Source organism: Podarcis raffonei, chromosome 2, assembly GCF_027172205.1.
Source record: "Podarcis raffonei isolate rPodRaf1 chromosome 2, rPodRaf1.pri, whole genome shotgun sequence".
NCBI classification, from domain to species: Eukaryota; Metazoa; Chordata; class Lepidosauria; order Squamata; family Lacertidae; genus Podarcis; species Podarcis raffonei.
This window is the reverse complement of record NC_070603.1, coordinates 66,916,273-66,939,286: the sequence shown is the minus strand read 5'-3', so window position 1 is coordinate 66,939,286 and position 23,014 is coordinate 66,916,273. Positions and strand designations below refer to the sequence as shown.

Genomic DNA, 23,014 nt, shown 5'->3' with positions numbered 1-23,014 from the left:
TGAGACACTGCAACTTTATTATAGTACATATGCATACCACAGTGCTTTGATATGTGTTTCCCTCTAGTATGCTGTGTAAGAGAAACAGACCAGAATTGGAAGCCTGACTCTGTGCCATAACCCAGCCTTTCCCACCCTGGTGTCCCCTAGATGGGTTGACCTACAACTCCCATCAGCCCAGACAGCATGGCCAGTGGTTAGGGATGATGAAATTTGCCATGCATAATATCTGGAGGGCATCAAGTTGGAAAAGGATGCCATAACCAGTTTCTCCTTCTGAAGAACCACGCCACAGTCGCCTACTGTCTGTTTAATTGGCCATCCATCACCTAAAGGCACAGATACAACTTCTTAGGTCTTTTATGTATATCATGCAACTGAGGTTCTCTCAATTAAAAGAAGGACAACAAATAGTCATGTGACTGCTGCTGAAAACTTTACTACATGGAATCTTTCTCCACATGATGAACCAGTTTTCCAGTCCTTGGGGTCAAGTGCTGGGATAACATCTTTCATTGAGTATTCTGATTGAAATCAGAGGGTTGCCAATGCAATTCACATGGTCATAGTCTTGGCTGACATCCCTGAGTACAGTCACAGCCTCCGTAAGATTGATATAATCTGTTGTATTGTACCACCACTTAGTAAGTTTCCTTTCCCCCTTAATTATCGATCTGCTTACATCGTTATGTGTGCTCCTCCTTTTTGTTGCCCATAATTTTTAAACTTTCTTGCAAAATAAAACTTTATCTTTTTTTTAAAAAAAAAAAGAGGGGGAAGGAAACAAGAGGGACAACTCAGATATACAACTTAATACAGATTAGATCAGATTAGATTAGATCAGAGGGAAAACTATGTTCTAATTTTTCCAGTGGCTCACTAGAGGGCACTCAAAGTACTATTTTGATATATCAGTTTGAGTTCTATATTCCACGCGGGCTTTCCATTTCCTGGAGACCAGGAGTTTTCAGATTTTACTATTATGTGTCCTTTACTATGTGTGTCCTTCTAAATCACACACACACAAACATGGCAAAACCCTGAAAATAAATAAAGGTTATATGAAATTTAGGAAAATCGTGGAAGGGAATAATGGTCGACTTTAGAAAGAATGTTTTAAGAATATGTATTGATGTATAAGTATTGATGTTTAAGTTTGGATAAGGTAAAATTGTTTTTTTTTTTTTAATGAACTAAATTAAAGGAAAATAAGATTAGCAAAAATAAATTGAGGAAATGGATGAAAGAGTAAAAGTAAAATAATAACATGTTAATTTATTAGGTTAAGAATTATGGTTAAGGATTTGCTGAATCAATAACTTGAATTGGAATACAAAAAGGGGAGGTATGAGGAGGTCGGGAAAATATGTCAATGAAAGTAAATTTTGGTGAACTTAATGTGTTTTTAATTTTTATGTATTTTTTCTGTTTTTTCATTTTTTTTCTTTTTCTTTTTGAATTTTTATATTCTTACTGTATTAATTTTGAAAATTTTAATAAATACCTTTAATAAATAAATAAATAAATAAATAAATAAAGGTTATTTCCTGTCTTTTGTTGATTAGCAGTTTTATTTGGGAATTCCCAATTTGTGAATTGACTCTCTTCAACCATAGGTGGTATCATGTAAGACACTGGCCAACACTGCATTGCCCACATGGTATCTGGACTATTATGCTGATGGAAGAAATAACTTCGTACCACAGGTTTATTAATGAAAAAGCAAAGACAGATAAATTCCAATGCATAGAGTGGTAACTTATTTCTTATATTAACACCCATCGTTTACATCAGGAACCTTCATCAGCCACATCGGAAATTGGAAATTATAATAACATATTTTTACAACACAGTCAGGATCATTGTTTAATGTTAATGACTATATATATAATAACAATAATTTATTACTTATACCCCGCCCATCTGGCTGGGCCTCCCCAGCCACTCTGGGCGGCTTCCAACAGAACATTAAAAACATAATAAAACATCAAACATGAAAAACTTTCCTAAACAGAGCTGCCTTCAGATGTCTTCTAAAAGTCAGATACTTTAGTTGTTTATTTCCTCGACATCTGATGGAAGGGCGTTCCACAGGGTGGGCACCACTACTGAGAAGGCCCTCTGCCTGATTCCCTGTAACCTCACATCTTGCAGTGAGGGAACCGCCAGAAGGACCTCAGAGCTGGACCTCAGTGTCCGGGCAGAACGATGAGGGTGGAGATGCTCCTTCAGGTATACTGGGCTGAGGCCGTTTAGGGCTTAAAAGGTCAGCACCAACACTTTGAATTGTGCTCAGATGTGTATTGGGAGCCAATGTAGGTCTTTCAGAACTGGTGTTATATGGTCTTGGCGGCCACTCCCAGTCACAAGTCTAGCTGCCACATTCTGGATTAATTGTAGTTTCTGGGTCACCTTCAAAGGTAGTCCCATGTAGAGCGCATTGCAGTAGTCCAAGTGGGAGATAACTAGAGCATGTACTACCCTGGTGAGACAGTCTGCGGGAAGGCAGGGTCTCAGCCTGCATACCATATGGAGCTGGTAGACAGCTGCTGAGGACACGGAATTGACCTGCACCTCCATGGACAGTTCTGAGTCCAAAATTACTTCCAGGCTGCACACCTGATACTTCAGGGGCACAGTTACCCCATTCAGGACCAGGTCCTCCACACCTGCCTGCCCCCTGTCCCCCCAAAACAGTACTTCTGTCTTGTCAGGATTCAACCTCAATCTGTTAGCCGCCATCCATCCTTCAACCGTCTCCAGACACTCACACAGGACCTTCACCGCCTTCACTGGTTCTGATTTAAAGGAGAGGTAGAGCTGGGTATCATCCACATACTGATGAACACTCTGCCCAAACCCCATGAAGATTTCTCCCAGAGGCTTCATATAGATGTTAAAAAGCATGGGGGAGAGGACGGAACCCTGAGGCACCCCACAGGTGAGAGCCCAGGGATCTGAACACTCATCCCCCAACACCACTTTCTGGACATGGCCTAGGAGGAAGGAAAGGAACCACTGTATAGCAGTGCCTCCAGTTCCCAGCTCCTCTGGATGGTCTAGTAAGATGTCATGGTCCATCGACCAAAGGCCGCTGAGAGATCCAGCAGAACTAGGAAACAGCTTTCACCTTTGTCCCTAGCCTGCCGGAGATCATCAACCAGTGCGACCAGTGCAGTTTCAGTCCCATGATGAGGCCTGAATCCTGATTGGAAGGGATACAAGTGATCCACACCCTCCAGGCATGCCTGTTCAGCAACAACTCGCTTAATCACCTTGCCCAAGAATAGAAGCTTTGAGACTGGGCGATAGTTGGCCATATTGCCTGGGTCCAAAGATGTTTTCTTAAGAAGCGGTTTAATGACCGCCTCTTTCAATGGGTCTGGGAAGGCTCCCTCACAGAGCAGAGCATTCACCACCCTGCAGAGCCCATCACCCAGCCCTTCCCAGCTTACTTTTATGAGTCAGGATGGGCAGGGTCAAGGAGATAGGTGGTTGATTTCACTCGTCCAAGCAGCCTGCCCACATCCTTGGAGGTAACAGATTGGAATTGATCCCATACAACTTGACTAGACAGGACTCCAGCACTCTCCCACCCTGGCCCTGCTCCCACAGTGGAGTCTACCTCTTTCCTAATCTGAGCGACTTTATTTGCCAAAAACTGCCAAGGGGTGCATGCATGCCTGTGGTGAGTGGGGCTGAAGCAGATGATGAATAAGGCCAAAGTGGGAGCAGAGCCACTCCATTCTCCCATGCACCATCCGTTCACACGCATTGCACAAGCATGTACCTTGGTCATCCGTCCTCTATTCTCGCATACACTTCTCATTCCATCCTTCTACTCTCCTGTTAATTTGCATAGTCTCTCTCTCTCTCTCTCTCTCACACACCCCCCCCCCTTCCCATTTTCTCTCTTCCCCTCTTTACCCCTCTTCTCCCCATGGGGCAATTGGACTTAGGAAAACAAGTTTCCCTTAGTTCCCAATTTCCCCTGAAGGTTTGTGGAGTCTACCTCTTTCCGAATCTGAGCGACTTTATCTGCAAAAAAACTTTGCAAAATCATTGCAGGAGATCTTGGGGTCCTTACCGGGCCCTGATGGTGAACCACCTGGAAGAGACCCCTGCTGCTGTTTTCTGCAGATGCAATAGAGGTGGCAAAAAGGTCCTATTCGCTGTCGCTATCGCCACTTGGAAGGCTCAACGTTGAGCTCTAACCCATGTCCGGTCTGATTCAGAATGAGTTTTTTGACACCAGCACTCTAGCCATCTCAGTGATTGTTTCATTGCCCTCAGCCCTGGAAAAAACCATGGGGCTGTCCGGGCTCCATATAATTAGAGAGGGCGCTTTGGAGCCAGACAGTCGATAGCCCTGGTTAACTCCGCATTCCAGCAGGACACTAGGGAATTAGCTGAAAGGCTATCAACATGGGATAAAACATCTCCTACCACTCTCTGGAAACAATTTGGATCCATTAAGTGGTGGAGGCAGACCATCTGAATCGGTCCCACCTCCCTGCAGAGGGGAAGGGTTGCAGAGAAGTCCAGTTGCACCAGGAAGTGATCCGACCATGGCACTTCTTTTGTTTCACTTTTGCTTTGTGTCAGATCACCCACATCCATAGAGGTGAACACCAGGTCTAAGGCATGTCTATGACTATGAGTTGGGCCAAACTTATTTAGGGACAGCCCCATGGAGGCCATACTTTCCACAAAGTCCTAAGTGGCCCCTTGTAAGGTTGTGTCAGCATCCCCTAGGACAACCAAGCTAGGTGTCTCCAGGAGCACATCCGCCACAACCTGAAGCAGCTCGGGCAGGGAATCCTTGGTGCAGCTGGAAGGTCGGTGCACCAAAAGGAATCCTGTACTGCTCCTATTGCCCAGCTTTCAGAACATGCACTCAGAAAACTGGGTCTTCCCAATAGGCCTGGTGTAAGCTAATGACTTCCTAAAAATCACTGCACCTCCCCCTCCCCGCCCATATGACCTGGGTTGCTGTGCATAAGAGAAACCTGGTGGACAAGCAGTGGCAAGAATAGGCCCATCTGCCTCAACTAACCAAGTCTTTGTTACACATGCCAGGTCAAGTCCTCCATCCACGATCAAGTTGTGGATGGCAGTAGTCTTATGAATCAATGACCTGGCATTACACAGCAGCACCTTCAGGTCATGTGGGTCTCCCTTGTTGATTCCAGTATCCATCCGGTTAAAACCAGACCTGGAGGCAGAGATACTCTTCAAAAAACAACTAAACCTGCCTCCTCGGTAATGACATGGTATGGTATTAGCGTAGCTCCTCCTTCTGCCCATGAGTTTGGGTGTCAGTATATTATCCCCTGTGGAACCTGCCCCAGCCATTCTGTTGGCTGGGGCCCCTGGAAAGCATATGCTACTGTATACAATTACTTTCTGGTAACTTCACCCACTATTCCATGCCATCTTTCATTTTCATTTCGTTTTTGAGTTTTGGTTCTTTTGTTTCATTGGTTGTGTGTCTTCAAAAATTAATTCAAAACATTTTCTTAAAAATAAAGTTGGTAATGGACAATGGAATAGAAATCAAATGTCCCTGCAGTTGGTTTTATTATTATTATTATTTTGAAGAGGGATAATTGACTATGGGTCTCCTGTGTTACACCCGTTTGGCCGTTAGAAGCACAGAGGCATTGAGGTTTAAGGTGCTTGAACTCAAAATAGAGAAATTGCAAAAGGCAACACTCACTCAGCACTTTCAAACTAGTTAAGATGTGATAAGTGCTTCGACCCAGGACACTTTGGGGGTTCATGAACTGTAAACATGTCACACATACTACTTCAATGGATCATGATTCATATTTGTATAGGTGAGTTGCTATTAAGATTCATTATTCTTTTTAGATCATGTAACAAAATAGATTCAATTTTGTACCTTCTGTTTTGCAGCGAGGAGAAGAAAATCCCACATATTTAAGCTAATAAAAGAATGTCTAAAATTATATGTGTTGGTAAAGAGTAGACTTTTGGAATTCTGTTTTAGTGGTCAGATTGTTTAAAAATATTTCCAGTGGAGTCTCAGAAGACAATTCTGGGTTAAATTGTTGCTATAATCAAGTGTTGCCTCTGTGTGTGTCATGGTTTGGTGTGTGTGTATGTTTAAGCCAGTTATCAGCTTAGCCAATGAGCTAAAATAGTTGTAAAGTATTGCAATGAATCATCCTGTTACACTGGAACATCTGGTTTGTTGTATTAGTGGTCAAATGGCATTGTGGGATGGGATATAAGAGAAAAGGTTGTTCTTAGAGTGGATGTTTATTAGTTACGGTACATTTCTGTCCGAGGACCTTCAACCTCAGAATAACTATATTGCGGAATCGCTTTAGAAGAGCTGTGATAGAAATGTAACTTCTAGTTGTGATGCTAGAAGAACATTGATCTGTCCATAGAACATAACCACAAGTTTTATGTGCAAATGCTTTACTGTAGGGGAAACAGGAATTTGTCACTTTGTTGATTTTGAAAACAGTAATAAAAAACACAAAATCGTTTGCGCACTGATATGCACAATAGGCGATTTGTAGGAAGAATAACATTTTCATAGTGATAACATGCCATCTGTCACGTAACACCACAGCCTCTCTCATTTTACACTACAGTCACAAATGGAATCTCCATGTTAGCTCAAATTATAATTTTATCAATGAAAAATTCATAATAATTGACATTAAGTCCCAGTGTAACTCACAAGGAGATCTGGGCAACCCAAAACTATGGAATACTAAGGTTCAAGGCTCTTTCCCCAAATAGAAACATCTTAGTCATCAAATCAAGTCAATGGAAATGAGTTACTTAAGTTCAGTGGCTGTACCCTGAATACGAGTAACACCATTAGAATTCCAGTTCAAGATTTTCAGTTTTCAAACACCATGGAAATTCACTACAGATTGTTAGTTCACTTGAAATAAAATGTTCTGCTGCATAGGCTATGCTACGAAGGGGATAAAAATGCTGAATGATAGATGAATAGTCATACAAGAACAAACTCCATTAAAAGTAGAATCAGACATTTCAGGTATATATTTTTTTAAAAAAGATTAGGCACTTCTGCTATAATTTTGTGCTGCTAAGAGCATTTACAATAAAAAGTAACATACAGGAATGCATGAACATGAAGATCTAAAACTGAATAAAACCAGCAACACCATAAAATGCAAGTAAAACCAGCAGTAGTGAATAACCTTAATATAAAAGATTAAAAAACAAACCACTAAAAGCTTCTAAGATTCTATAATGGAAAAACCTGGGTAAATTTTAAAGAGTTACTTACCTAGTCTTGAATGTGTCCAACTTAGGTGCCAGGCAAGACTGTCTAAGAAGGGCATTCCATAACTAGGGTGCCATCACTGAGAAGGCCCTCTCTCTAGTAGACACCTGTTGCACCTTCTTTGGTGGGGGTACCTGTAGAAGGGCTTCGGGAGATCTGGGTGGCAGGGGGTGCTGGTGCAATGCCACCCTGCTGCCCCCTGACAGTGGCATTGCACCATTTACTGGGATAGGGAGGAGTGGGTTAATGTGGTGGCAAGATTGGGGCTATGTGAGCACACTGGTGGGAGTGGCACACTGGTGAAGTGGCACAGCATTGTCCTTGCTAGTGCTCTGACCCACCCCTACACCACTGTTGGGATGGAATGGCATGGCACCACCCCACTGTGCCAGCTGATTTTGCTGGATAAGTATATATGGGGAGAGCAATCCTTCAGGAAGCCTTGTTCCATGCTGTTTCAGGCTTTCAACACATTCCAGCACTTCAAGCTGTGCATGGAAGCCAATGTGGATGGCAAATTCCTGCTCAATTATAGGCATAGCAGTTGGTTTTGGTTTATAATCCTGCTGCCCAGGTTTGGACCAACTAACTTTTCTGGATTGTTTTCAAGTGTATATAATGCATTACAGTAATCCACACAGGAGGTTCCCAGGTTGTGGCTATCTCAAATTTATCTCTCAATATGCAGACCCCTAAATCTTAACAGTAGGGCTAATCTAAAAGCTGGCCCTTTCTATTCGTCATTGCTGGAATTTCTACCGTTTACAATAATTTCAGTGGGAGCAGACCTTTAACGAACATCTTAGTAATACTAAGGAGAAGAGAATTCTTAGACGTCCACTGAATGTTCTTATACATAAGTTATCAGTTCTTTATGCTATATGCCATAAAATAAAAGGTTGTTGGTCAATGCTGGTGTTGTAATGATGGGCCAATGCCCTTGCTTTCCATTTCATTACCTACTGAACTTCCCTCCACCCCTGAAATTATTTTAGCCTGCTTCGTAATGAGAGCATTACTGGAATGTGTAAACCCCACGGGCCAGAAGCAATATCATCCCAATAACATATCCTATAGCAAGACAGTGCCGTCCTAATATCACCTGGGGAGTGTTGCATGAAAATTATGAGGGCCCATTTGGAGGAGCCTCCGCATCTTTCCTGGGAGTGTTGCCAAGAGGAAATGACATTCACAGATCTCCGGAGAAGAACCGCTCAGCAGAATCAAGGCACAGCATTTCATGCCTGCGGCCCTCTCTGGGAGAGCTGAGCCGGGTAGGGATTAGAATCACAGGGTCGTTTTGCCGCTTCAACAACCAGGCACAGGAGCAGAGGAGCACTGTGTAGTTTGAGCAGCCAGAGGCATTGCACTGACCCCCCCATGCCCTCTACTCAGCAAAATATTAGAAGTCACTTCATACAGAGGACAAGAAAGGTATAAATAGTCAAACTCTAGGGTAGAGCAGGCTAGGAAAGGATGAAACAAGCACAATGTTACAAATCCTCGTTTCCTTGACCCTACTGAAATGCAATGAAGTTAAGCAGGTAATTTGTTCCACCTCATAGAACTTTCTTTTGTCAGAGTGCCTTAAGCAAAAGGGAGAATATGAGAGAGTCCACCTTCTCTGTGTTTCAAGCATTACAAAGGGAGTTCTGACATCATCCCCAAAACACAAGATGCTTTGGTCACAGAAGTACAACTCACTGTTCTAGTGTAAACTCACATTGACAGTGGGGATGCCAGAATCTACTTCCTTAAAAAAACAAGGGGTGGAAAGCTACAGGTGTTCTGGACTACAACTCTCATCAGCCTCAGCCAGCAATGGCCAATGGTAGGAATAACGGAAGTTGTAGTTAAGAACATCTGGAGGGCAACAGGTTGCCTGCCTCTACTGAAAATGATTCAGGAATGACTAGGAAATCTAAGGCAGATGGAAAACAGGCAAAAAATTAAAAATAACCTAAGCATGATTGGTCTTGGGAATTACAGCTGAGATATGTATAGGACTGGGGTGTAAGGCATGATAAATGGGACTCCGATTCATGCAATAATAAGTGAAGCATTGTCTGATAAAAATATTCTCCTTCTATCAATCCACTGTGATCAAAACACATGTCAAATGGACTTGCTGCTTGTTAGTTTTAGTTTTAGTTTAGATTATTTGTTTCAGACTACAGTGGTACCTTGGGTTAAGTACTTAATTCGTTCTGGAGGTCCATTCTTAACCTGAAACTGTTTTTAATCTGAAGCACCACTTTAGCTAATGGGGCTTCCTCCTGCAGCCGCGCCGCCGGAGCACAATTTCTGTTCTTATCCTGAAGCAAAGTTCTTAATCTGAAGCACTATTTCTGGGTTGGTGGAGTCTGTAACCTGAAGCGTTTGTAACCTGAAGTGTATGTAACCCGAGGTACCACTGTATTGATATGTTATATTGACTGTTGAACTTAATTATTTTTAATTGTATGTTGCTTGGTTATTAAACACCTTAAATAAATAGCAAATGTAAAGGTGTGCTTGATTTCTATATACCGTATTTTTTGCACCATAACACTCACTTTTTTCCTCCTAGAAAGTAAGGGGAAATGTCTGTGCGTGTTATGGAGCGAATGAATGCCTGCGGGTGGCGGGGGGGAATCTGCTGCAGTCGTGAGCAGAGGATCCATGGTTCCCCTTCCTTCCCTCCTCCGTGGTTACAAAGCATGGATCCACATGGATCCTCAGGATTTTTGCATTGGGCTACTCCAAACTCACTGTCAGATCACATGTCTGTGGCCACAGCATGGACCACAAAAATCATATATCCACTATTTCGTTTAGATTTTTTTTCTTGTTTTCCTCCTCTAAAAACTACGTGCGTGTTATGGTCTGGTGCGTGTTATAGAGCGAAAAATACGGTACATAACAGAAAAGTGATGAACGCATTCATATATAGCTAACAATTTAAATATATAGTTTTTCAGGAAAACTGGTTCCTTCATTTCAGGAAAGCAATATTACATATTATGGAGTAAAATATTCTTGACCATTTTCTCTGTTCTTTTCTTCTCAGTGGATACCATATCTCAAACAGTAGTAAGAGGGGTGGTGGGCCAAGCCATCAAACTGCCATGCACCTATCCTGTCCGAAACAGCTATGACCTTACTGATATGTGCTGGGGCCGAGGCAGCTGCCCGAATTCTAAATGCAGCAACGAAATTCTCCGCACGGATGGAAGGCGGGTGATATCAAGAAACTCACATAGGTACCAGTTAAGGGGATCTGTGACATGGGGAGATGTGTCCCTGACAATTACAGGTCTAAATGAAAGAGATAAAGGATTGTACTGCTGTCGTATTGAAATCCCAGGCTGGTTCAATGACATTAAAATAACCTTGAATCTACAGGTTAATAGAGGTGAGTGAAATTATTATCCTCTGCCCATTTTCCCCATCCTATGAGAATTATGAAAAGTAGATGTTAGGTTTCTCTGCACTACAAGTTCGCTGTGTGGGGAGACTGTGGACCATTGTTCAGCTGCAGTTGATCTAACTGGCAGCAGAGCTGAACTATCTAATCAAAAATATTTTCATCTGACCTATCACAGAATCTCAGTTAGTAAACAATTTCCCCTTCAACCTACTCATTTGTTGGCTTGAGTTGTCATCTTTTTGGCCACCATTTGCTTTGTTCCCATTCCATAGATGTAGTTCTGATACATATTTTTGTTGTTTTCTTACAGCAACAACTACAGTCTCTACCACAACGACCACAGTCTCCACCACAACTATTGCCACCACACCTCATCTGATTATCACCACAAGTACTCCTTCTCCCTTAATAACCACAGTTACTTTCCCACAAGCCTCTCCTTTTATTTCAAATAGCCCTGCTTCCCCCACTGCAGCCCCCACTGATGCTCATATTCCAACAATGACCACATCTTTTGTGACAACAGACATGGCTTTTCTTACAACTGTTTCTCCATCGGTCAACTTCAAACCACCACCAACCAGTCGCCAGGATGAGTTGACCGAAAATGTCTGTTGTTTTTTTTCCACAGTGACTGCCCCTCCAGCTACAGGTACAATGCTTAACCCAGAAGAACTGCCTCCTTTAAGTTCAATTTATTTATTTATTTGCTCTAAGAATTTATAAAATGCTTGATATAAAATAGTTAAGTGGTGAACAAGATGGCAGGGGGACCAGCCATAAGATAACATTGAAAGCAGGACTGAATATTCTTCAGTAATAATCAAATCAGCTGCAAACAAAAAGACAGCTGTTCTCCTAGGGAAAGTCTGAGTAAAATAGAAAGGGTTTTCAACAGGCATTGAAAACACACAAGCTACATACAGGCTGTCAAATGAGAAATGATGGTGGAAGAGCTGGGTGAAATAACTGGAAATCCATATAAAGACAGGACAATTTAAAGCTGCAGTTGATCTAGCTGGCAGCAGAACTGAACAATCTAATCAAAAATATTTTCATCTGACCTATCACAGAATCTCAGTTAGTAAACAATTTCCCCTTCAACCTACTCATTTGTTGGCTTGAGTTGTCATCTTTTTGGCCACCATTTGCTTTGTTCCCATTCCATAGATGTAGTTCTGATACATATTTTTGTTGTTTTCTTACAGCAACAACTACAGTCTCTACCACAACAACCACAGTCTCCACCACAACTATTGCCACCACACCTCATCTGATTATCACCACAAGTACTCCTTCTCCCTTAATAACCACAGTTACTTTCCCACAAGCCTCTCCTTTTATTTCAAATAGCCCTGCTTCCCCCACTGCAGCCCCCACTGATGCTCATATTCCAACAATGACCACATCTTTTGTGACGACAGACATGGCTTTTCTTACAACTGTTTCTCCATCAGTCAACTTCAAACCATCACCAACCAGTCGCCAGGATGAGTTGACCGAAAATGTCTGTTGTTTTTTTACCACAGTGACTGCCCCTCCAGCTACAGGTACAATGCTTAACGCAGAAGAACTGCCTCCTTTAAGTTCAATTTATTTATTTATTTGCTCTAATAATTTATAAAATGCTTGATATAAAATAGTTAAGTGGTGAAAAAGATGGCAGGGGGACCAGCCATAAGATAACATTGAAAGCAGGACTGAATATTCTTCAGTAATAATCAAATCAGCTGCAAACAAAAAGACAGCTGTTCTCCTAGGGAAAGTCTGAGTAAAATAGAAAGGGTTTTTAACAGGCATTGAAAACACACAAGCTACATACAGGCTGTCAAATGAGAAATGATGGTGGAAGATCTGGGTGAAGTAACTGGAAATCCATATAAAGACAGGACAATTTAAAGCATAAAATGGCATAAGTGAGAAGGTAGGTGGAAGTGGAGAAGTGAACTCATTCCTCCTAAACACTGGCTCTCCCATATGCCCCCCCCCCGTGGCAATCTGGGACTAGAAGTAGCTCCAATTGAAAAACCAGCTAGGTTAAGCAACTTTGAGGAGAGGAAAAAAGAAAGGGGGTGGGGAATAGCTCCCCACTTCTTCTGTGCTCCTTTTAAAATATCCCCCCTAACCCCACCTTCCACTTTATCTGGATTGCTCTTCCCTCACAGTTACAGTCATACCTCTGGTTGCGAACGTGATCTGTGTGGGAGGCACATTCGCAGCCCGCAGTGTTCGCAGTCTGAAGCATTGTGTCTGCACATGTGTGTGATGTCATTTTGTGTTTCTGTGCATGCGCAAGCACCGAAACCCGGAAGTAACCTGTTCCGATACTTCCGGGTTTGGCGTGGTCCACAACCCGAAAATGCGCAACCTGCAGCGTTCGTAACCCGAGGTATGACATTCTTAAGTGTGTTCCATTGTCTGTCGGATTGAAGTATTTCTTAGTTCTGTATTAATCTTTGCTGCAACAGATATAGCTTGACCGCGTGACCCCCAAAATGTCTTTATTTCATGGGCCTGGGCATTTCTCCCAGAACCCAAAGGCAGAGCCAGTTTTCCAGAAGTCAAGTGTACCCTGGAACACAGTTACTTAAATCACATTTCATGTTCCAGATTGTTGGCGCTAGGACCAAAGAAACACAGAAGTTTCCTTTCCTTATGAACTTATGAACTTCCTCATTTCCCATGCAACCCACCAAAACAATTGTTTTCAATTCTCCATTTTGAGCTATTCTTCAAGACTTCGTTAATGCAAGTCAGACCATGTAAGGAGGTTGCATTCACAAGAAGGATTCTTCATGGCAGAGAGGTCTGCCTATGATGACTTGCCTTTCCTACTGTAAAGGATTGGCCAGACTCCCCGGTGGCTTCTGTGAAACTGTCCTCAGAAATTCAGATTCTAGATTTGACATGTGCGTTCATGACTTAATTGTTTTGTTTTCCACAATCCAATTCCTAGCCACAAACAGCAGCCAACATCCAAGTCTGGGGATGGGCAGGGGGAAGGAAGGAGGGCTCATTGATTTCCTGTTGCTCCCATGTGAAAAGACCCCATAAACTTAGGCAATAATTCCAGAGTAAAACCCTCTCTTCCTAAAGAGAAAATTTCTAACCATATTTTTCGCCCCCCCCATCTCACTTTAAAAACAAAACCAAAAACCAATTCAAGGCTTTCCTCAGATAATTCAGATGCCCGAAAAGCTTGCCAAGTCAGTCAGTATTTCCATATTACCTCAGAGAAGAGTGAGGAAACTCCAATTTTCCCCCAATATGCACTCTGGTGAAATGGTGTGAGAGGGCTGCAAACTGGAGAGTTCCTGGAAGCCTGAAATCTACAATACTGTGTCAGACCATTTGTGAAAAATCACTAAAGATAATTTCCCTGAAGGTTCTCCTATGCAATGGTCAGTTTGTGGTCATTATCGTAGGATCCAGGAAAAAGTAAAAACACCAGCACTATAAGGCAATATCCTACCTGGAGGTAAAGAGATCACAGTGGAATATGTTATCTGTTCTTTTCCAGTGTTTGGTGGGAACATACTCCCAAGTGGAAGGAATTATGGGACCTGAGATGCATGATGAGAAACAAAGCCAGGGCCCCAACATTATGTTTGTTGTCTCCACAGCCCCCATGTTGCCTGAAGGAAAGTAGATGAAAGTAGTGGAAAGTGGTGGTGGTTGTGGGACTACCCAAGATGTGTATACAGTTTAATGTGAATAGATTCTTAAACCTGCCCCTTGCTACACAGTCCTGGGCTCAAAAGCAGCTGTTTGCCTCAGTGTCTCTCATTCCTGTGGCAATGGAGCTGCTGCTGGATGATCCCTATGAGCTCAGTAGACTGTATCTCCTGCTGCTTTCTCCTCCACTGTATTCTCTAGGTTAAGGTTACCAGATGTCCCCGTTTCCTGGGGACAGTCCCCAGATTTACAAATCAATCCCCTGACAAAATCCATCTATTTAGTAGGAAGTTGAAAAGTGTTCCCGGATTCATTGAAAAAAATCTGGTAACCTTACTCTAGGTGGGTGTTTTTATTGTCTACATCAGCACTGTAGTCTACTCAGTCAAATGTTCCTCTTCAAATCCCTTAGAATCTCCTCAGAGAACTGTCCCTTACTTCTCAGAAGACCAAACCCTTCAGTCCCCCAAAAGTGCTGTGGTTCACCCACAGATGTCAGAGAACTCCACTGGAAACAGGAATGGAAGTGAAAATCCCCAACATTCACATGATAATCAGAAGTCAGGAATGGAAATGACTCCAGCAAATAACAAGTAGGTATTCACTATTCTTTTTTTACCCAGAAATGTTACACAAGTCATTACATTATTTTCTGCTCTTTTTCCTAACATTCCCCTTCCACTGAAATGCACTGAAATTAATTACTTCATTAATTACATACATTTCGGCCATAGCGAATAGTGAGATGAGTAACAGGTTTTAGCAGAAGCTGAACTGCAATGGAAAGAAAAGGTGCTGTTTGTGATCAACCTGGGATGGGAATGGCTGCCTCCTTGTAACCCTACTCCAGGCATCCCAGAAGGTTCCAGTGGTTAGGGTGGTTTCATTTGATTCATAATCCCATGTACTGGAAGAATATCTGTGGTGTCATGTTCTCATTAGTAGCTTATAGCTGCAATGACATTATAAAGATGGCCACCACTGCAAATAAAAATAAAAGAAATTTAATTTTCTCCATGTCTGTTCAACCAGTTTTATTGTGTAAACTCTCACTGGAATGTTATAAGCTTTAACATGTGTATTTATGATTTGTGATCCTCATTTTTTTCTCTCTTTTTTTTAGCCAAAACCAGTTTGGAATTTCTGATATGCTAGTAACATATAAGGTATTTATTGTATTTGGTTGCTTACTTTTCCAACAAGCTCAGACTCCTGCCATATATGTACACAGGGAAAAGCATGGGATTTGGAGCAGAAACATTAGCCAATCAGAAAGGGTTTAAGTGAGGGGTTACCAACATTTGGGGGTCAGTGGGCATATCTTGACACCAGTTACAAAATGACAGCTGTGGGGCCATGTCAGAACACAAAATGGCTGCCACATCTAAAAGAGCAGAAAAAGAGATGGGGCCACAAAATGGTGCAGGCATGATCCCTCTCCCACAACAGTCAACCTGTCAATGGGCAGAAATCCATCTATATCAGCCACCACCAGACTTGTTCATGGAGGGAAACTCTTGGTTCCTCTTCTCTGTTCAGAATGGGTGGGAAGGTGTGTGTCCAATCCTGACACTCAATTAAATGTGACAGGTTTAAGGGAGTATATTCATTGTAGGAGAGACTGAGCCAGTGCAAACAGGAATGGAATAGAAAGATCAAGTCTCTGATGTATCGTGGATTTTTGAGATGTTTACTGAGACTTTTCATGGGTGCCATAGATGATACTGGTGGGCACACTGGTACCCATGGGTTCTGTATTGTCAACCACTGGGACATGCATTACTTCCCTGAATCCTTCTCCTGCTCTACTCCAGGGAAGAAAAGTCAGGCCTTCAGCATACATCTGCATATGCTTTTTCTGGCCATAATGTAAGCACACAAGGGATTACCATGACAAGGCTGTTCCAATTTACACCCTCAAAAATGCACCCTGATCCAGGTGAAAGAGAAATCTATTGAAAGCTTGTCTCCAGCATGTGTAAATGTTCTTTTACTTACATCTCTAGTTCTGATCTTTAAATGTAAAAGAAAAGTGAACTCGTATATTTGGAAGCTAGAGTGGGTTGGATCACAAAATCCAACTCAAGTGAAATGTGCTGATCGATCCACTCCTTTCAGCCCACCAACTGGAGCTTTAGGCCAGAACACTGGCGTCCAGGTGTCCTCGTCTGTTGGCAAACTTAACCTGGATCATAACAGTTTTAAAAGCCTATTTGGTTTGTATTTTTTTCCTGTTAGGAAGTGCTGATTCTTGGTGCTATTGTGCTTTTGGTTCTCCTCTTGATTCCAGTAGTACTGCTAATGAGACGTAAGTATGAAATATGCAGTTTGTGCTCTGTTTTAAATAAATGCTTGGTACTGAAGAAATCTTTTGGAACTTTCCCCTAACAAAGCTCTAGTGTGCTAATCTAGTCCTAGAGCACACTAGCAAGACAACTCATTCTCATTCCAGGAATGCCTCTGACATTTCATAGACCATTCTCTCTTCGCTGGTTGGTTGGTTGGTTGGTTAGTTGGTTGGTTGGTTCCTCCCTTCCTCCCTCCCTCCCTCCCTCCCTCCCTTCCTTCCTTCCATGCTGGAGAGGAGAGAGAGTATTTATTTTATTCATTTGATTATATTTATCAATTAAAAAATCTTCAAGTGATTTAATAGTAAAAACATCAACAAAAACCATTGAAACCAACTCAATATTTAAAAGTAATTTAAAACAATTTAAAACAAACAAACAAAAAATAATTCAAATCCAATACAGATGCAAACTGGGATAAAGATTTCTACATAAAAGTGTAAAAGAAATCAGCATTTTAGTGTGAATTTCTCCTAATCAATACATTTTTATATGCAGTTTTGACCACCACAGTGGTACCTTGGGTTAAGTACTTAATTCGTTCTGGGGGTCCGTACTTAACCTGAAACTGTTCTTAACCTGAAGCACCACTTTAGCTAATGGGGCCTCCTGCTGCCGCCGCACCACCGGAGCACAATTTCTGTTCTCATCCTGAAGCAAAGTTCTTAACCTGAAGCAATATTTCTGGGTTAGCAGAGTCTGTAACCTGAAGCGTATGTAACCTGAAGCGTATGTAACCCGAGGTACCACTGTATAGACTTTTTTTTACAAGCAATTTCCCCAGCATTTTTGTATGTTATTTTCACAAACATCTTCATTTTTATGCACTTTCCCCAATACGTACATTAATTTTTGTAAACATTGCTTGGCTGGAGAACTGCACCAGATAAGGATGGCTGCATTTCTGTTTGTATATTGTTTGAGAAAGTGCAGACTTCATAGATTTGGCTTTAAATGCATACTGAACTCTCCCCCCCCCAAAATCCCTACTCCCAGGTAAGTGTATGTAGGACTGAGCCCTTGCACCAGTCTTCAGCAAAGTTATCAGATTCATGCATAATCAGCACCATAAAACATCAATATGTTGTTTGTTGTTTAGTCGTTTAGTCGTGTCCGACTCTTCGTGACCCCATGGACCAGAGCACGCCAGGCACTTCTGTCTTCCACTGTCTCCCGCTGTTTGGTCAGACTCATGTTTGTAGCTTCAAGAACACTATCCAACCATCTCGTCCTCTGTCATCCCCTTCTCCTTGTGCCCTCAATCTTTCCCAACATCAGGGTCTTTTCCAAGGAGTCTTCTCTTCTCATGAGGTGGCCAAAGTATTGGAGCCTCAGCTTCATGATCTGTCCTTCCAGTGAGCACTCAGGGCTAATTTCCTTAAGAATGGATGCATTTGATCTTCTTGCAGTCCATGGGACTCTCAGGAGTCTCCTCCAGCACCATAATTCAAAAGCATCAATTCTTCGGCGATCTGCCTTCTTGATGGTCCAGCTCTCACTTCCATACATCACTAGTGGGAAAACCATGGCTTTAACTATACGGACCTTTGTTGGCAAGGTGATGTCTCTGCTTTTTAAGATTTGCCATCGCCTTTCTCCCAAGGAGCAGGCGTCTTTTAATTTCATGACTGCTGTCACCATCTGCAGTGATCATGGAGCCCAAGAAAGTAAAATCTCTCACTGCCTCCATTTCTTCCCCTTCTATTTGCCAGGAGGTGATGGGACCAGTGGCCATGATCTTTGTTTTTTTGATGTTGAGCTTCAGACCATATTTTGCGCTCTCCTCTTTCACCCTCATTAAAAGGTTCTTTAATTCCTCCTCACTTTCTGCCATCAAGGTTGTGTCATCTGCATATCTGAGGTTGTTGATATTTCTTCCGGTGATCTTAATTCCGGCTTGGGATTCATCCAGCCCAGCCTTTCACATGATGAATTCGGCATATAAGTTAAATAAGCAGGGAGACAACATCAATATACACCAATATAAAATTGTATTTAAAAAGAGTAGACGATCAGCATAAAAAACAGCTCAAGTGGTTGTGAAGCCCCAGAATGTTGAACAAAACTGTGTTCCTGCAGCAATGTCCCTCCAATTTCACAGAGCTTTATTCTCTTTTCTCTTCTTTCCTAAAAGCTGCACACTGTTCTCTAGCACTGCAGCCCATATCTCCTATGATTATTAAGGAATAGGGAGCCTTGCCACTTTCAGTGCTCCATTTCTCTTCCAGTGCATGAAACCCTCTTGGGTGAATCTTTGAAGTCACCCTCAGAAATCTCTTTCTGTGTGGTCTTTCAGTTGTGCACAAAGAAGAGTCCTGACTGCTTGCTATGCTATTCCTGTTGCTTTTAGTGAAAGTTTTCTACTCCTCAAGAGTTGTGTATTATGACTAAGCCAAGTCTGTTGGTTCACTAAATTGCATGATACTGTCCTAGAATAGATGTTCCTCTTAAAACTAATCAATCTTCATTCCCTCTCTAGGTAAAAAGATTAGAAAATACCACATTGACGAAACCAAAAGGTTAGTGGGATTTCAAGAAGCTCTGTGAATGTTTGAGGAATATTGTGTTGAAGAAAAATAAGAGGGTGAAGGTATATAAAATGCAATATAAAAATTAGGAAATGTGTAATTAAAAAATTGAATAATGGATGATTGTTAGAGAGGCTGAAGGAAGTCCAAAAGAGAAAATATGTGATAAATTTAGATTGGATATTATAAATGTATGTTGGAAAATTAATAAAAAATATTTATTAAAAAAAAAAGAAACCAAAAGGTTAGAGTTTAGTTTGCAATCCAATTCTTTTTTGTGTCTAATTGAAAGAGAGACATAATAATTTTTATATGAGCCCACACTAACATTTCTGGTTCTATTTATTCTCCTTTTCCCTTTGTGTATATTACCCTTACCCAATAGCCCTGTCCTTTTTAATTTTTCTTTTAGACTGTAAGTAAGCCTCAGGGCAGGACTTGCGTTCTTTTCTTGGGAAATACCAATGTAGCCATAGTAATTGTTCTGCACTTATCCAATGGATGCTATCCCGTAGGCTTTATATGCTAATGTTGAAGGGGGGGGGAGTAATCAGGATTTATTTATTTATTACTATCCTAAGAAATCTGTTATCCTAAGGTGTATGTTGACACAACCACTATACCTACAGACTCCACTGACTTTCAGGCCCAACTAAATCCATGTACAGTGGTACCTTGGGTTAAGTACTTAATTCGTTCTGGAGGTCCGTTCTTAACCTGAAACTGTTCTTAACCTGAAGCACCACTTTAGCTAATGGGGCCTCCCGCTGCCACTGCACGATTTCTGTTCTTATCCTGAAGCAAAGTTCTTAACCTGAAGCACTATTTCTGGGTTAGCGGATGTCGGGATTTCAAGCCAAAAGTCAGAGCCTCCAGCTTAGCTCTTAGTCCAGAGGAATTTGGCCACCCTCCAGGTGCCTGGCTTGAATCCTTATGACCTCCCGTCTGCGACTCCCGGCAAGATAAAAGGAGGTCTCCTCGGCGATTCTCCTCAACGTGAAGAGAACACACCACCACTCCTCCCCCACCTCCATTCCCAGGGGAGGGGGAAAGAGACAGACAGAAATATATCTACATGTCTTTATTCCTGTCTTTCACCAGTACAGAGAAAACATGTCTGCACACTCTGCTTCCCACTGCAGAGAGAGAATAAACTCCGCCCATGTACTTCCAGTACAGGGTCATGTGCTGCTCTGAGGTAACATCCGGCTCTCAGAGCACTTTACAAACAGTCCCAGTTTCCCACGGGACAATCCAATAACACCCGCATCCTGTTTACCATTCCAGCCACCTGGTGCTTGCTTCTGCATTGCTCCTTTTTCGTAACATCCTCCCCCAAAAGAATCAATGCGTGTTGCAGCAAGCAAAGCATGATCCAGAGAAGAAAACAAACAGTTGTTATACACATAACACTCTCCTGTTGTTTCAGTTCCATCCTTGGAACTCCCCGCCACTGGTTTCCCCAGTGTACCTCTCTGGTTGTCTGGTTTCCAAGGAATGAGTGCACCTGCATTACCTTGGCTAGCAACTCTCTGTTGTGTCTTTGTCTCTGACTTAGACACAGCTCCAACCTGTCCTCGGTTGTTTACAACAGCAACACATGCAACAGCTAAGTTAGCAAACTCTTTTGAGTACCTCTTGGGTGGTTGACCCTTTGTAACTCTCTCAGACCTACGTATGAGGTGCTGATCCTCTCTGCTCACTGGTCCAGTCTCAGGACTCTTTGGAGAACTAGTTCCAATGGTAAACAGTGGTTCATCCTTCAGTTGTGAAGGCCTATCTATTGTGTGAGACTTCCTCTCAATGACTGTGACAACTGAGCTCTCCGAGCTATCAGTGTCATCACTTTCTGTACAGCTGAAATCAGTGAAATCATCATCATCTGAATCGTCCTCAGTGGGAAATGTGTGTACTATCACTCTCTCCTGTTCAGGAGCACTCTCTAGAAATTTTGTGAGAATCACCTGACCAGATTCAGACAAAATTACTCTGTAGAGACCCTTTTCATACCCCACAAAAATGCCTCTGGCATTTTTTACTCCACCTGGAGCTTCTGTTCTCACATGAGACCCAAAAACCTTGAAATGGGCAACAGAAGGTTTTCTGTGGAACAGTTTCTCAAAAGGAGAACTTCCCAACTCTTTTGAAACCTTTCTCACTTTCGTATAACAGTACGACATCAGAGACTCGGCCCAGTACTCATGTGGCAGATGTGAACTTAGCAATTGCGCTTCCATCCCCTTTTGCAATTCTCTGTTCACCCGTACACAGACACCCCTGTTCCATGCTTCCGCTGAAACAGAAACCTTGTGTCTGATTCCCTTCTTCTGCAGGAACCTCTGGAAATCCTGTAAAAGAAAAATCTGCTTCTCATCTGTGAATAGACAATCAATGTTAGCATCATGCATACTCTTAACTTTGTCACAAAACTCCTGAAACCTCTCCAAGGCTTCCTTTGGCTTTCTCAACACATAAACCCAGACATAGTTAGAGAAATGATCCACACACACAAGATAATATCTTGCATTGCCTCTAGATGGTTCTAGAGGACCAATCACATCAGCATACACCCGCTGAAATGCTCTGTTGACTCCGGTCTTCTTCTTGCTCACACCTGCAAGAGAAACTAGGTTAGACACAGATGAATTACATTCCATGTAATCACTTTGGTCAAAAGTCAACAAATATAGTCCATCCTTCTGTTTGGCAGAAAGATATAACTCTCCATCTTTGTAGATCTCGCAGCTCTCAGCATCGTAGGACAGTTTCAGTCCTTTCTTTGCAATCTGCGAAACACTCAGCAGATTGAACTTCAATTCAGGAACCAAGTAAACATTGTTTATTGTCAAGTCCAGACTCTTAAGATAGACAGTCCCCACGCCGGCCGCTTCTAGCTCCTGACCATTGGCCTGTGTCACAGTGAAGCTTTGCTTCTTAAACGTTGAAAAGAGTTCTTTGTGTGGAGACATATGAACTGTCGCTGCAGTGTCGATAATAAACACGTTCCCAACGTCTGGCGTGGTTCCTTTCGCCATCAAAGCCTTTCCAGCTTTCACCATGGGCTTGGTATGACCTTTGCCTGACGCCTCAGGCTTTGCTGAGCGGCCCTTCGCTCCTTTTGGCTGACGTGGCTTCTTGCAGCTCCGCTGAAGATGCCCAGCCTGTCCGCAATTGTAACATTGCACAGCATTCAAAGCTACAGCATCCTTTCCAGTAGCCTCATCGGTGGGGGAATTAGAACTCCGTTCCTCCCTCCCCCTGTCCTTTTCTTCCAGTGCAGCATGCCGGCTGTGTTCTTCTAGAACCACGGCACTCAGGGGCACTCCCCCCTTCCTGGCATCCATGCTGAATCCAAGAGTCAGTTTTACATTCAATCTCAAGCCAGCTTTCACTTTCCAAGCCAGTAAACTCCAAAAGTTCTCTTCTGTTTACTGCTTTTTTACAGGCAGGCAAACTTTTGGGTTGTTTTTCCAAAACCCTTGCACAGCTGCGCAGATATGCTTTCGATTTCCCAGGCTCCTTTTAGGCCACTCAGTAACTGGCAGACGTTGCCTAGCAACCTGCTCAGGACGGAACTCCTTATCTAAACCACAGGAATTCCTGGTATGCAAGCTTGCCCTCAGAGCTTGTTTTTTTTCAAACGCAGCTCTTTCTTGTGAACCAGAAAATAAGCCTTTCTGCGTTCATTTTCTCTTGCCCGAAATGCAGCATACCTTTTCCGTTGCCTTGAAACACACTCCTCTCGGTGTCCAGCTGT

The 23,014-nt window shown here is 42.5% G+C and overlaps 1 protein-coding gene across 1 annotated transcript in view; it reads left to right on the top strand.

The window, feature by feature from the left end:
- Window positions 1-19,276, top strand: part of LOC128403669 (hepatitis A virus cellular receptor 1-like) — a 35,606-nt gene extending 16,330 nt beyond the window's left edge. Inside the window, exons 8-15 of the mRNA XM_053368642.1 lie at window positions 5,790-5,840; window positions 10,347-10,691; window positions 11,017-11,358; window positions 11,915-12,256; window positions 14,794-14,974; window positions 15,505-15,547; window positions 16,620-16,689; window positions 19,209-19,276. Coding sequence (XP_053224617.1) covers window positions 5,790-5,840; window positions 10,347-10,691; window positions 11,017-11,358; window positions 11,915-12,256; window positions 14,794-14,974; window positions 15,505-15,547; window positions 16,620-16,689; window positions 19,209-19,276 — 1,442 coding nt within the window. The remainder of the gene's footprint in view (window positions 1-5,789; window positions 5,841-10,346; window positions 10,692-11,016; window positions 11,359-11,914; window positions 12,257-14,793; window positions 14,975-15,504; window positions 15,548-16,619; window positions 16,690-19,208) is intronic.
- The last annotated feature ends 3,738 nt before the right edge of the window (window positions 19,277-23,014 follow it).